The 16,192-nt window shown below is 46.9% G+C and overlaps 2 protein-coding genes across 2 annotated transcripts in view; one reads left to right on the top strand and one right to left on the bottom strand.

Moving 5' to 3' along the window:
* Window positions 1-16,192, top strand: part of Reep4 (receptor accessory protein 4) — an 816,909-nt gene that overhangs the window by 58,570 nt on the left and 742,147 nt on the right. The gene's annotated exons all lie outside the window — the stretch shown is intronic.
* On the bottom strand, window positions 165-15,335 carry Chmp7 (charged multivesicular body protein 7). Its single transcript, XM_051195431.1, has 10 exons — window positions 14,945-15,335; window positions 13,057-13,228; window positions 4,434-4,619; window positions 4,136-4,269; window positions 3,297-3,345; window positions 2,953-3,072; window positions 2,598-2,696; window positions 2,350-2,410; window positions 1,754-1,933; window positions 165-1,539 (listed from the first exon to the last, which is right to left on the bottom strand). Exons 1-10 carry the CDS (start codon window positions 15,241-15,243, stop codon window positions 1,487-1,489), a joined length of 1,353 nt encoding a protein of 450 aa, XP_051051388.1. The 5' UTR covers window positions 15,244-15,335; the 3' UTR covers window positions 165-1,486.

Genomic DNA, 16,192 nt, shown 5'->3' with positions numbered 1-16,192 from the left:
AGAGGAAGGCACAAGACACTGACAATGATATCACCTGCTGTGTATGCTGCAGGTGGAAGCCAGAGGATCAAGAATTCAAGTCCAGTGTCAGCTACGTGAGACCCATCTCAAAGAAAAAGAAAAAAGAAAATTCACACAACCTAAAAAAAATAGACAACAAAGCCTGGTGTTTTCCTCTTTTAATTATTTACCAGATTAAAAAAGAAAAAATAGTGATTGTTTTTCTTCACCCCCAATATTTCCGTTTGCCAACGCTGAGTGGGAGAGACTTTGTTGAACATGATTCGTGCTCCTGGCTGGAAGCAAAGTCCTCCCCTCTGCTCTGTGCCTCTGCAGCAGGAGGGGCAGTGCAAAGAGGTCCAGGAGTCATCGTCCTGGACAACAGACTGGCAGTGTGGCTGCCGTTTTTCCTCTCCACGCCGCCATCTGAGCATTCAGACCTCTCCTGCCTGCCCTGCAGTTCATGGAAAGAAGATGCACCTGCAGGAGGCAGGTGAGGGCAGAGCAGGGCTGGGGGCAGCACACAGCAGATGCAGCAGGCCAGGGCCACCTCCTCCTATTGCACATCCTGGCTCAGGCCCCTGCCCTGAGTGATGGACACATGATGAGATGCTCTCCAGATCCTAACAGGGAGCCTGACAGCGAGTATCAGGCTCAAGAAATAGGAAATGTGGCACCATGTGGCTTGCTCCAGAAAACACACATAATTTATGATGGGGCCAAAGCAAAACCTTAGCTTCTTTAACAACTTGGGGCCTGTAGTTTACTTGGGTTTCTCCTGCTCAAGTTCAAACCTTTTCCCCACCCCCATCAGCAGATCTGCTTCTGCCTAAGATGGAAGAGGTTGTGGCTTCCAATGACATAAGCCACCCCTGCAACTGCCATGCCCCTGAACCATTCACAGCATGAACACCCAGCGAGTTTGACAAAGCATGCAGAGAAACATCTTGCAGACAATGTTTCTCCCAGATGCTTAGCTGTTAGGCCTCTCTCTGGGTAAGACTTGTTTGACTCTCATTCTTAATCAAATAAAGCAGAACACAGGAGAGCAGTTTAACTGGCCTTGCAGGTAACAAAACTTTGTCATTAAAATCTCAGGAGTGGAAGACAGGGCTTTGATGGGCAAAGCTGCAAACCTTTCACCTTCACTGGCAGGAAAGATGCTGGTGGGTGAAGACAAACCTAACGGAGCCAAAGGCAAGAACTGCAGGCTATGAAAGACGACGGTCAAACACGGAACTGTATAAATTGTGGCACTATAAAGATGAGAAGTAGGTCTGTGACATCAGCTGGGAGCACACCTCCATAGCATGGCTTCCAGGAGCTGTACCTGTCCTGTCATGAGGGGCAGCATCCAGATACATCCAAGTGGTTCTTTCCTCCTCATTCAACAACTTCTCAGTGTTTCTCATTAAGTAACTATGTACACACACAAGGCTGTCCCTCTGTTACATGAGGGTCCTTCACTTGAGTTCCTGCAATGGCTTTAGAGAGTTGGCTCCAATTGCCTTTTTGGAGATTTACTGCTTGGGATCAAACCTGCTAAAAGAAATGACAATATTCAATGGGAAGTCCTGTGGCCAAAGCTAACAAAGCTTAAACAACTGGGTCTCCATGTGCATAACCAGCTCTCCCTTGCAGGGCTCTGGATGCTGGCAAACTGAGTTCTTGGGATGGAACCTATCCGTTCTGTGCCTGGCTCCCCTGCCCACCAGAGTCACATGTCCAGCATCTGTGGTAAACAGCTCCATACCTCCTTCTGATATGGACAATTTCTCGAGTTCGGCTTCAAGGTCAGCATCCAGGATCCTAGGCTCAGGCACACTGTTGGTATAAAGCGTCTCATGGGGGTTGTCAGGCAGGTCCAAAGGTTCTTTGGTGGTGTCCTGAAGGAGGATATCCAATTCCTTCTCCAGTTCCTCACTGTCAAAATCTGGAAGAGCGATGCCATGTCAACCCCAGGAAAGAAGGAGATGAACTAATGTGCCTAGCACAGCTCAGCCTCACAGGCCAGCAGCCCCTGTGCAGGAGGCCAGACACATGAGTCATGAGGCAAAGGGTACCCTCAGGCAGATAGTCTTTCTCTGTAGGCAGAGCTGGGCTGTCAGATGGGTATAGTTCACTGACCCCAGGAGTCTGGCCCTGCTTCCCTTTGCCCTGAGAGGGGACTGCCAGTCAGATGCTTTGCCACTATGGAATACAGAGAACCCTCAGGACAGCTGTCTGGGTGGTAGTGCTAACTTCATCCAACCTCCGTGCAGGTAGCCCCAGAGAGGGCCATGATCAGACCTGCCCAGGCCCAGGAAGTGAGAGCTCTCAGAAAGGACAGCAGTGTCCTTGTCAACTCACCTAAACCATTGGTTACCCCACCAGCCAGAGTCTGAGAAACTTCATCTTGCGTGTCACACAACTGTAAGAGATAAACAAAAAGCTCTGAGTGGAATGATGGCTCTGGGCAGCTCAAAGCTTTTAGGGGAAATGTTCAGGGTTACAGAGACTCGGCACAAGGCCAAGTCAAGCTTGGAAAACTGGCCTGCAGTAAGTCAACCATTATTTTCTACAACTCTTTTCTCATGGACCCTCCCAGGCCCCTGTACCTCCTGGATCTGGTCTACAAGGCTCTCTGCCTTCTCCACTGTGACATCCTTCATGGAAAGTTTCAAGGCTCCCACACCAGCTTGGTAGGCATTAAAAACCTAAAGAGAAGATCAAATTACCTGTGCAACACTTGCCAAAATATAGACAACCATACTTCATTTCCAAAGCTGGCTTCGGCCTTTCTTTGGCTACCCAAGGTCAATTCACCTTACACCCCAGAAGCTAAACTTCCCAACAGGGAAGGGAACCCAGCTACACCATGGAAGAACCCAGGACTCATTGAACAGCAGGCCACAAGGGAGGGAGATGCAGTGTGGGAGCCTGGAACCACAGGGCACGGAGAGGCGTGGCTACCATCTGGTCTGTCTGCGAGGCATAGATGCGATCCAGGATGCCTTGAACAGTGTCCAGCTTGGCATGCAGGGCCTCAATGCGTTTCTCTGTCCTCTGCTTGGCCTTGAGAGACCTCAGTGCCTGGTGAGTATGGAAACAGATCAGAGTGGGACATGGTAGGTCACAGAGCAAAGGCACGATAGCTCTACTCAAACCACAAGAGCATCCCGGCCTTCTCCCTGTAAATTAAGCTGTGGTGCCTGAGACACCTGCAGATGCTGCTCCCAGAACCCACTCTGCTGCACTCTGAACTGCTAGGCCCTGTTGGGGATGCTATCCATAGGCTGCAGGGAAAGAGAACTTACCAACTGCTTCTTTCCAGCTCGGCATGCCCGTCGGGCTTCCTCTTTGCACCTGTGGGATGAAGGATGGATGAAGAAGGCTGTGCCATGGCAGGGTCCCCAAGAATGCTTGAGAGCACTCATTGATAGTAGGTAGCTTCAGACCTGATGGTCAACAATTCCCTACATCCTACAGCCACCCACTGCCAGTCTCTGGAAGCAAGTCTCAACAGAGGCTTGAGCCTCTATCTGTATGTGGCAAGGCAAGGTGATCCAGTCCTGAAGGTGAATTATACATATCTTTCCACTATGAGACATAGGATTAATCCCTATACATTAAAGACCGTGGCCATGTCTCAGTCTCCCAATCCTCCTCTGTTTCTCTGAGAGATGATGTCAAGAACTCTAAGTCAATAAGCTTGTCTTCCATTCAGGGAAGTGTCTGTGGCTGCTACCAACGATCCCTGTAGAAGCACCCCAAGGAAAGAGTGAGAGACCCTTAAAAAGGCCCTGTGACGGCACAGACCCACCCTGCTATCATCTCCCCACCAGTGGGCAACACCAGGCTTCAGACGGACATAAATAAGATGTTAACAGCTGTATTCACAGGAGGGACAAGCAGTAGTTTTTCTCCTTTATTTTCTGTTTTTCACATGGAGTACCAAGGACTTGTGTAATTAATATGTAACTTTTTTTCAGTGCTGGGAGGCAAACCCATGGCTTCATACCTGCTAGGTAAGCACTTTACAAATAGAGATATATTCCAAGCCTTGTTTTTTGTTTTGCTTTGTTTTGTTTTTTCTTTTTAAAGAGTCCCACCCGTGCTGGGGGCTCCAGGGCAGCCAAGTAAAAAAGGAGATTACCTCTCAGATTCTTGGGATAAAGACTCAACCTTCCTCGAGAGAAGCTGCTCACTCTGCATCAGCTGGTAGACCCCAACATCCACATCGTTGACAGGAGATACTTTGGCATGTGGGCCCCTGGCAAACTTCACAATCTGAGGGAATGGGACAAATTACTGCTGTCCCTACTACACATGCTGAGAAACTCACAGCCAGGCCTGGGATGGCATATGAGTGCAGACTAAGTCTCTCTGAGTCCGTGCACACACACATATGCACACACTCACACACACACACCCAGACAGGCATGCTTCCACACCTTCTCTCCATTCTGTTCCAAGACGGTGACTCTCTTCTCCTTCTGCAGCTGCAGCAGCACCAGGTAGAAAGTCCTCTCGTCCGGGCAGGAGTTGGCACACAGAGTACTTAGCTCTGACAGGGCCACCACAGGGTGGGAGGAAATGGGCGAGTTCTGGTACAGGCGATACACCTCCTCAGCCTTTTCCTGCAGGGAATGCAGAGAGATTCAAAGTCCTGGTTACCACTCAGGACACCTGAGCCTTGACCCTGAGCTTCAGAGCTATGAGGCCACAAGACTTGAGGAGTGCTGACCCAGTAGCCAGTGACAGCTTTAAGAAGTGGCCTACAGAGATGGCTCAGATGGTAAAGTGCCTGCTGGGCAAATATGAAGACTTGAGTTTGAATGCCCAGCACCCAGGTAAAAGCCACACATGGCAGCATATATCTGTAACTCTAGCACTGTGGCCAAGACAGGCAGATTCCCAGAGCTCATTGGCTAGCCAGCTTAGGCAAACGGTGAGCTCCAAATCCAGTGAAAGACTGTCTCAAAAACTGAGGTGGGGCCAGTGAGAGGCTGAGCAGGTAAGGGAACTTGTCACCAAGCCTGACAACTGGGAATCACATGGTGGAGAGGAAGAACTGAGTCCCACAGATTGTTCTCCGACTCCCACAGGCACACACACACACACACACACACACACACACACACACAGGAAAAGGACTTGTGTACTTTGTAAATGTTGGGAGAGCGGGTGACTACATGAAACAAGATGTACAAAGTGGCAGCGTCACACTGGCATGTCCGCCTGGTCTCACATTGCTGCATCTGCCTGAGCTGAGGCTCCTCACAGGAGGAATAAGGCAGAGCAGTGGAGTGAAACTGGCCATGGTCTAGAGCCAGACCTTACTTCCAACTTAGCCCATGATCCTGTAACCGTCAAGTCTCACAGATCCTCAGCTTCTTGCACACAAACTGACTTTTCCGTTCTGACTTCTCCATTTATGCAAAAGCCCAGATGTGAATGTTATTATGCCTGTATAAAGAGTCAAGAGGAAAAACACAGGGACAGGAGGAACACGCAAGCTGCGCCAGTGAGAAGACCAAGAAACAGAAGTGCGAAGGAACAATGCCACTCTCCTTCAGACATGGAATTCAGGGGGTTCTCAGAAGAAAATAGAGGCCATCAATCACAATGTCCAAGGGCCAATCATTACTAAGTGAAAGAGGTGGAGAGAGTTGTCTAAGAAAAACAGGCAATTCTGAGCACAGAAGCAAACGCGCGCGTGCACACGTGTGCGTGCGTGAGTGTGTGTGTCCCCAGAGGGAAGGGCAGCAAGAAGAGAAGCACTTCAATGTTGTATAAAATGAATATCATCTCACCTCCTATCCTTTGTTCTTCAGAGGATGGAGAGTCACTGGAGGAACTGCCATGGCTAAGCTTACACAGAGCCAGCGAACAGCTGGAAAGGATGGACTGAAGAGTTAGGATTAGAGACAGGGAGGCAGGCCATTTATGTAAGAAGAGACTTCATCACCTCTCTGAAGAGGAGAGCATTTAGGAAACAAGAGAGATGGGCTGGAGCCTAGCAAAACTTAGAGGATAAATGTAGCAGCTTAGGGTAGCTGAACAAGGACTGACAGAGAAAGGGGACTTGCTGTGGCTGAGGTGACTCATATAGCAAATGCAGGAGAAGCCTGTCTCAAACACCAAACGTTCCACTTTGGACAAGCTGGACAATCAAATGTGCAAACACGAAGAGTTCAAACTGAAGGAAGACCAGTGTTGAAACAGTGAGGTGACCCACAAGAGAACCACAGGCCTGTTTAGGGGTACCAAGAAGAACCCACAGTTCACTGTGAACAAATACAAGAGAGGGAACCAAGAAGCAAGTGGTTAACCACATCCAAGACAGCACATAAGAGTCTAGCAAGAGAGAAACCACAGTTCCTATTAGACCTGACTGCCCCTCCCCAAAAGACTCACCATTCACATCAACAATACCCAAGAGCAGTGTGACAGCCACACACAAGACTCAGTACACAGCACTAGTAAAAGCTATGGAGAAAACTGGCTGGCTGGCTGGAGGAAGCAGAGCCTTCCCCTTACCACATGTACACCAATACCCAAGAACTGAAATTTAAATGGAAAAAATAAATAAAAGCACAAAGTAAATTTTTTAAAAAGTCAGAAATATATAGTACATTGATAAAGCACTTGCATACACAATGCCCTAAGTTCAATCCCCAGTACCAAAGAGAGAGAATCAATATTTGGTTGTCCTTGAGGCATAAGATGGATAACTGAGCAAGACCAGCAATTAGTACTCCAAAGGAAACTGGACATTCTCACTGCAGAAATAAAACAAAACATGGTAAAAGACACCATGAGGGTTGGTGAGTTGATTCATCAGGTACAGGCATTTGCTGCCAAGTCTGCCCACAGGAATTCAATCTCCAGGGCCACATGGTGGAGGGAAAAGAGACTCCTGCAAGTTTTCCTCTGACTTCCATGTGTCTCACAATAAGCACATAAATACACATGCACCAAGATTCACACACAGGCAAACAAATGGTTTGTTTGTTTTAAGGACCTCACAAACAAGCATTAAAACAATCTAGGGAGTAATATTTCTACCTTTGGGACTGGGAAGATGGCTCAGTGTAGGTAAGAGTGTTCACTGTTCAAGCATAAAGACCTGAGTTTGAACCCCTAGCATACACAGAGAAAGCAGGCATGACAAACATCTGTAACCCCAATGCTGTGCAGGGCGGAGACAGAAGGATCTCTGGGGCTTGCTAGATGTCAGCCTCGCTCCAGGTTCAGTGAGAAACCCTGCCTCAAGACAATAAGGCAGAGTAACAGAGCAAGACACCCAACATCCTTCTCTGGCCTCCACATGTGTGCATACCTGTGTGTGCATACACAACACACACACACACACACACACTTTCACATCTTTGATGCCAAATATATACATATCTACCCAAAGGCATAAAGAACTCCTACAAATTAATAAGATAGGCAATACAGTATAAAACAGGCAAAATACAGAAATAGGCAATTTGCACAAGGCCCTGTGTAAATGATAACAAGACAGGTAAGAAGATGGGATATAACAATGTGGGAGAATGCTTGCCAAGCATGCCCCAGCCTCAGGGTTTGATTTCCAACAACACAAAAATAAATTTTAAAAGTGTTACACATAACACATGAATAGGACATAGTTTAAAAGACTGGCATCATCCAACGTTGACAAAAATATGGGGAGTTACCTTCCTAAGACACTTTTTTAGTAATTTATTCATTTTTATTTTGTTCATTGGTGTTTTGCCTGCGTTACATCTGTGTGAGGGTGTCAAATCCCCTGGAGCTGGAGTCATAAACAGCTGTGAGATGCCATGTGCTGGGAATTGAACTCAGGTCCTCTTATTTGCTAAGCCATCTCTCCAGCCCCTTAAGACACTCTTAATCAAAGTAAAACTAATACAAACTCCTGCAAAGTAAAAACTGGTACAAACTCCTGAAAAGTAATAATGTTGCAAGTGGCTCATACCTGTGATTCAAGTACTTAAGTGGCTAAGGCAGGATTACCACAAACTGAGACCAACTTAGACTACACTGTGAAAACCTGTCTCAACACCACAAAAAAAAAAAAAAAATCAGGTAATTATTTTGTATATGTGTGTGATTATGTGTTCATATGTGTGTGCACACATGTATGTAAGTACATGTGTGTGGGGGTGCATGTGGCACCCAGAGATAACATCAGGTATATTCCATGATCACTCTCCACCTTATTTTTTCAGGACAGGAATATAACCTACATTTTCAAGACAGGTATAGAATTCAGCTAGACTAGCTGGCCATCAAGCCCCAGGGACCCTCCCATCTCTGCTTTCCAGAACTGGAATTACAAGTATGATTCCAGTTAATAGGTCCACACTTAACCAACTGAGCTGTTTCCCAAGCCCCTAATCGGCCAATTATTTTTTTCAAAATTGTGAAAGGAACCAAACTACACAGATGTATATGCACAAGCCTAGCAAAGAGGGAAAACAAGAAACACTGTAATAATTTAAAGTCTAACTTGTGGTAGTACCAGTGCATGAACAGTGGCAGGTGTATAGATTATTGTGCAGCTGTCAAAAAAGAATGAACTAGATTAACATTGTGTAGGACCCAGAAAAGTACTCCTGGCATATTAAAAGTGGAAAGACAAACAAGTTATGGAGCCATTTTATTTCTAGAAAATCAATGTATGACATGTATGTGCATCTTCATTCATTCAACAAATATTTATTGACTACTATATACTAGATATATTTAAGGGTCCTGAGGCTCTTGGAATGCCTTTTAATAGGACAATCAGACAATAACCTAGTAAACATACAGGCTTTTTCAGTTAGTCGTAAATGTTAACAAGAAAACACAATGTATCTAAAGAGATGACTCAGCAAGTTAAAGTGGTAGAATGCAAGCCTGATGACCTGAGTTTGAGGTCAGGAACCCAAGTAAAAGGCCATTTTTGAGGGCATGCACTCCTATACTGAGTAGGTACGTGAACACACTCCCAGAGCTGTTCACAGAAACACACAGTTCCAGAACTGCCTGGAAGCTAATGGACCAGCCAGCCTGGAGTCCACAGGAGGGCAGAGACAAAAGAATTCTGCTTCAAAACAAGGTGCAAGGAGAGAATAACTCTCAAATGATGTCCTCTGACTTCCACACATGCACCCTGACAGATACCTATCTACAAACACACACACACACACACACACACACACACACACACACACACACCCCAATACTAAAGAAATCTTTCTACATCAAACACTACTAAAAAGAAAATTGAAGAGCATAGAGGTTAATAAGAAAACTGGGTTTGTCCCTTTGACTTCTAATGGCCTGCCACACTGTGTGTATAACTAACACACACACACACACACACACACCAGAAATGCTTCAACTTCCCATAGTTCTTCCCCAGGTAAGATTGGCATCTGGGGTACCTGCTCTTCATCTCACTTGGACATGTACCAGAGATAAGAAATTTGGTACATAATGCTCAAGATAGAAGACATTTATGCTAAAGTCATTACAATGTGGTCAAAGTAAAGAACAGTGATGACTGAACAGTTAGAAGTCCCAAAGTAACAAAGGATAATGTAACTGTTACAAAACCAATCCATTCAAAGGTCAAAGTATTAGAGCTAACTTATCCTAGATACCTGACTCATCTCCCTCTCTCTCTCTCTCCCTCCCCGCCCCCCCTGTGTGTGTGTATAACTGTGGCCAGGTCAGCACCACCAAAACTACTGTGATTGGCATGGCAGGCTCTCCTGCCCAAGTATGCTCAGAGATCCAGCAAAGGTGCTAATCCATGAAAACCAGGAGAGGTGTGATGCTGGCTGTTGATGCTGTAATTGCACATCTTAAGACATCTAAATCTGGCAACCCTGAAGAAAAACTGCTCAGGTTGCCAGTTTCTGAAAATGGAGACAAACTAGCAGCAGCATTTTTTGATGCAATGGAGAAAGGTTGGAAGGAAGGGCATCATCACAGTAGAGGGTGGAAAAAACTGAACATGAACTGGCATCCAGCTTGATCAAAGATAATATTCTCCACACTAACAACAAAGAGGTCAAAATGGACACCTGTGTTCTACAGAGTGAAAAGAAAACTTTTAGCATCGGCCCGCTGTGCCTCTGCTTACCAGACTCAGAGGCATGGTCACTGAAGATGCTATGAAGGGGCTTTAAAGGGGCCAAGAGCTGGTCCCCAGGTTGTAGCAGGCACAGTTCCAACTTTTGGCAACAACAGAAAGGATCAACTTTAAGACATAGCTATTGGGGTGCCATGTTTATTGAAGAAAAGGAGCTGACCCTAAATCTTGAAGGTGTTCACCCTCATGACTTAAGAATGGAAGGATGCAATGGTGCTCGTCTATAATCCAGCACCCACGACAAAAGAAGGGTGTAAAGACAGCACAATCACCTGGAAGTTAGTTCCTATGCACAGTGCAGCAGCAGAAACAAGACAAAGTCTGCCTCGAAACAGTGAAAGCAGAGAACTGACTCCTGAGAAGTTGGCCTCTTGACGGCCACATGTGCCATGGCATGCACACACCTGCACTCATATATGTGCAGACACAAATAAGAAATCTTCATCTAAAAGAGAATTTGGAGAGGTCATTGACACGGAAAATACTGCTATGCTTTTGAAAGGAGAAGGTAACAAAGCTCACTGGGGGAAAAATTGAAGAAATCACTGAGCTATTAGGCTTCACAACTCCTGACTCTAAAGGCAAATTTAGATGAGCCATTGGCAGGGCTTTCAGATGGCTGACTGCGTTGCAGGGTGGATGTGCGTGGGGCATTGAAGTGACTGAAGGAACAGTGAGAGATGCCCTCAGTGCTGCAAGAGGGGCTGCTGGAGAAGGCAGTCTGGAGGCTGGGAGATGCTATGCTCTGTTTTGCTGCATTCTAGCTTGCTGACTGTAAAGCTTGCTGACGAAGACTCAAAATACTGCACAGAAACTAGAATAGTCAAAATCCCTGCAACAGCCTTATCGCGAATGCAAACAATGAACTCTGCAGAGTCCCTGAGAACTTTGGATCCATGGTGTCATGCTTTTGGCTACAGTGCTATGCTTAGACAGTCTGTGAACATGACAGAGAAAGGAATCACGGATCCAATGAAGGTGCAGAAAGCCACTTGACTGTGAGGTGCTGGGGAGCCTCTGTTAACAACAGCAGAAGTCCTTAACAAAAGAAGAGGACCCTGGAGAGGATGTAACAGATGACACAGGAAGTAGAAAGGACATTCTAAACTCTAGGGTCATAATACATCGTTTTAATGAACTGTGACAGGAACTCAAGGCAGGGTTCCTCAGCCATGGCTTCAGAGAAGTCAGCTGAAGACAACGACTGAAGAAAAGGCTGGGAATCACAACCACCAGATGAAGACAAGAGGAGCCTTTCTGTGGAGAGGAAGTATAACTGTGCACAAGGTTGTTACAATTCCATGACAACTTTTTTTTTTGTTTTGTTTTTCTTTTTTTCTTTTTTCTTTCTTTTTTTTTTTTTTTTTTTTTTTTTTTTTTGTTTTTTTTTTTTTTTTTTTTTTGAGACAGGGTTTCTCTGTGTAGCCCTGGCTGTCCTGGCACTCATTCTAGTAAACCTGGCTGGCCTCAAACTCACAGAGATCTGCCTGCCTTTGCCTCCCGAGTGCTGGGATTAAAGGTGTGTGCCACCAACGCCCAGCTCCATGACAACTTTTTTATAGCAAAAGTTTGACTTTTTTTTGAAAGAGGGGACTGAGGAAGAGAGAGTGTTTGCCTGGTATACACGAAGCCCTAGGTTCAGTCCCCAGTATTGGAGAAAAAAAAAAATCATTTGGGCCAGTGAGATGGCTCAGCACATTAACTGTTGAGTCAAGCCAGAAGACCTGGGTTCTGTGTGTGGAACCCACATGGTGGAAGGAGAGAATTGCTCCTGCAAGGCATCCCCTGACCTGCACTTGCAGTAACGGGGTAAGCCTCCCATCCCTGCCAATAAATAAATATAATAATCATTTAAAGTAACAACAGAGATCTGGATATACATACATGCATGCTTAGAAATGGGAGAGACACACACAAGAGGAGGAATGGGTCAACAGAAAGGAAATTATTTCTTTGTATTTTTTCTTTTTAATAGCAAAAGCATGGGTAATTTTTGCTTTGCTTTGTTTCTGATTTCTTGCCTCACCTCGGGAAAAGTCAGTGTTTCTTACATGTTCCTCCCTATAAATACCTTTTTCTTCTTTACCCAACAAGAGCCCATGACTTCTGAGGAAGCAGGACTTGCCACACATCTGAAATCAGATGTCACCAAACAGAATGTGAAGTTTCTGCTTAGTAACAGGAGGTGGCACAGAACCCCTACTCTGCCCTGTCGAGCTCTAGGCTCAATTCTCTACCACACAGGATTAACTTGACAACATTGCTTTAGAATGTGACTGCAGTTTCCAAGACAGCTACATAATTCCACCCAACTCCTAGTGTGGAACAGAAGAGGAGCATGGCTGCTCAGCGCTCTGAGAGAGGATCTGTCCTGCATCAGCACATGACCTGGGCCAGGAGGAAATCTAGCGCATGAGGAAGCTGACTGGGCAGTGGAGTGGGAAGGGATGATGCCTGATGGCCAAATCCAGGCAGAAGGGCAGGGACAGTGAGAAGCAAGCCACTGGGGAGCTGGAAGGAGAAGAGTGATCGGAGGGGAAGGAGGGCTGAGCTGGAGCTCAGTAGCAGAACACTTGCCCAATGCACACAGAGGTTCAATCCCAAGTACAATAATGAATACATCATTGGGGATTTCTTGCAGTAAACTAGAGAAGGCATAGCACACCCTAAACTATGGCTTATCATTAATCCCCCCAACTGTCAGGAAGTGATCAGCTGTCTGTCACTGACATTTCCTAGACAAAGCTCACTCTTGAAATGTAAAAATAACCCAATGAATATATAACCATTCAAAGCTCATGGCAAAAGACATCATGTAGACTCAGCCATTGGCCCTGTTACTTGGTATTTTCCTAAGACGGTTTCTGGTGACTCTGTCACACCTGATGCCACCCAGGCTCCCTTTTCAGCATAACCACCTTAAGCAACTCCACAGCCACGAGCACCTCCTCAGCTGGAACTTTGTTGTCCCCCAGCATGTTAGAAAGAGTCCACTTGAGGGGCTTCAGCAGGAAGACTCCAACCCCCCAGGAGATCCAGCTGCTGTCCACACTGGCCATGAAGTCTGATTCTCGCTGCAGCTCGCCTCGACTACAGAGAGAGAGAGAGAGAGAGAAAGGCATGTAGGGATGTGTAATGCAATGGCCTGTCCTAATCCATACCTGCCCCTTTACCCCAGATGCATCATCATCATCATCATCATCTATTCTATACTGGCTACTCAGAGCAATGTCACCTGCACTCCAGTGTTCAGCCTCCTAACAACTTTGCACAATAGATGGTATCACTAGAATTTAACCAAGGAGGAGACTAAGGTCTAAGATGGTAAAGAAGGCCAGATGACATCTATTTGACTCAGAAAAATGCAAGCATCCCATTAAGACAACAGAGGCACAAAAGGCTTCCTTGGGCCCATGCTGAGGTTTTCTTCTACATATGGGCCTGGGAACAATCAAATGAAAGCCCTGTGCAATAGGCAGGAACTAGGGAAGAAGCTACATAGAGTGGGGGTCTTATGCTATCTCTAAGCTAGGCTGGAAATAAGATATATTTAGCCTACTAAGTGCTTGCCATGGGCAATCACTATGTTAAGGGTTATATAAAGATCCTCAAGTTTACAACCGACCTACATAATGTTGTCACTGTAATTTGATAATTGGTCAAAGGCTTACAAATGGCATGCCACCTATGCAGAGTCAGTTTAGAAAATAGCAAAGCCAGGATCTGGGAACTGTGCAGCCCTCATGCAAAGCTGTTGATATGTGGATAGCAAGCCTGGTAAGTACCAGGGAGCTTCAAGGGATCAGCAGCCAAGACAGGAGGTTTCAAGGTGTTAAAGGTCTCTGGATTTGGACACAGGCCATGACTGTCCTGCATCAAGAGACTCATTTTGGTTTAGTCCCTCACCGACTTAACGGTTTTCCACTTCAAGCATCGTCGAGTAAACCTTTTCCCACGACACACTTTCTCAGAGGAGAATTGCAGAAATGTTTCTTAGGTCCAAGGTCAGGCAATGAAAGGTATTGGGTATAGCAGTAAGGAAGAGTGACCATTTAATGAGAAAGCATAAACAACAGCCTGGACTTTCTCTGCATATGCTAGGCTGGGCATAATATGCGCAGTGTGAAACAAATGATTTAGAATCCAAAGACCAGGGATCCAGTCCCGGGTTACTCTAGCTATGCAACCTGGAATAGGTTACTTGATTTCTTCGAAGACTCTATTTCTTATTTTTTAATGAGGATAACTGTATTATGTTGCCCTGGATTATTGAAAAGGCCAGAGACTGGAGTTACCCAGCTAAACTCTCCTGTCCTCTACAACCTGTCACACACCTATCGCCTAAAGCCCTTTCAGGTTACCCACTTAAACTCTCCTGTCTTCTAGTCCTAACGGTTCAGTCCTGGACATGCTAGTTGTATGACCTGTGCCAGAGTTCTCTTGTCAAATGCTTATAACTCCACGAGAACCCCCTCCTTAGCTCTGGTCTTTCTTAGTTCAAAGTACCCGTCTCGGAGATCTGCTATGGAGGTCATTCAAATCTGGAGGTCCTGTTGAAATACCTGTCAGTCCAAGGATGCCGCTGACACCTCTGCCAGGATGGGTCTCGTCTGGACCATTCATGACTAACCCGGTCACTCCCAACCACCCCGACCCCTTTCTCTCTCTGTACAGACATCCATGGAGTCGCCTCCCCTCTTCTTCCGCCACCCACTGAACAAACCCTGGACGCTGCGTCTGGGCTGTCAACGGGCAGGTCTGAAGTCAGCCCTGGGGAGCCGCCCCCCGCTCGACCCCGGTCCTCACCGCAGAAGGTCCTGCAGCACCGTGGCCAGCCCCAGCGGGACACTGCCCTTGCGCTGGAAGGCCTCCTGCAAGTCCCGCAGACGCAGGCGCACCACCCCTTGGCGGCGGCTGTGGCTCAGCACCAACGGCGCCCAGAAGCCCATCTTGCTGTCCCAATCGGTGCTGTTCACCTCGCGACTCCTCTTGAAGGCGGAGAATAGAAAAGACATGCGCTCCTCATCCTCCTCCCATTCGGGCGGCAGGAGGCCCGCCGGGTCTCCCCCGGTCGGGGCCTGGGCCTCCCGCCCCGGGGACCACATCGGAACCCCAGCCCCGCCAAGGAACCGAACACAAGCCTGGCCCGGGTCCCCTTCCGCCCCAGGTCCCTCTCGGCTTCCGTCGCTCCTCCACGCCCTCCTCCTCAGCTATCACGTCACCGCCGCCGCCAGCGCGATAAAAGTCCCGCAAGTCCTCAGGGCGCAGGCGTAACGCTGCATTCCTTGGGCCCGGAGTTGGAGATGAGGGCGTTCTCGCCAAAGAGACGCAGAGCGCAGGCGCAGAACCTTCTTTCCCTGGCCTTTGTGCGACGGGAAGGGTTTTACGCGTGCGCCGCAACCATAGAGTTCGGGGAAGCGTTCTAGAGGAGCAAACAATTGCGCCTTCCCAGGTGGTTTGGGCTAAAGGTAGCGGGATTGGGGCTACGGGGCATGAAAGTGGATCTTAAACCTTGGATCTGATTTACCGCTCCTAGCCCAGAAGCTTTTACATGAATCAAACGTCCAAGATGCCCTCCTTTCTCTAGAATATCAGCTAATAAACAGAAATGGTCCCAAAAACTCCATGACAGTGCATACATTTTTTTGGCTACATATGCTTCTGATTATCACTTTCTTCCTGCCCTTCTGCTCTGGAGTGTCCGTTTTCTTTTGGAAATCCGTATCCAGCCAGGTCCTTTAAGCAGCCAGCATCATTCCGACTTGCCCCTCAAGTCCCGGGCAGTCCGGGTTTCCAGTATCGCTTCTATCTCCCCACTCCTCTGCTTCCCACAAGGAGACAGCGATGCCAAGGGTATTGCAATGATAGCGGTGCTGCAGAAAATACTCTATATACTAAAAGGTTCTTAAATACTGCTTTTATTACTTTGAAGTCTTGAAGAGTCCTCACAAAAATCTCTTCAGTCGAGAATAAATTGTTGTAATAGTGGTAGAGTTGTAGCAGGGCTGTTTTCACCCAAAAGGAGACCAGGACGAGCTCTTTATGAATTTGGAG

This window comes from Phodopus roborovskii, unplaced genomic scaffold, assembly GCF_943737965.1.
Source record: "Phodopus roborovskii unplaced genomic scaffold, PHOROB, whole genome shotgun sequence".
NCBI lineage: Eukaryota > Metazoa > Chordata > Mammalia > Rodentia > Cricetidae > Phodopus > Phodopus roborovskii.
Note: the sequence above shows the minus strand (reverse complement) of the source record. Positions and strands in the feature narration are given on the sequence as shown.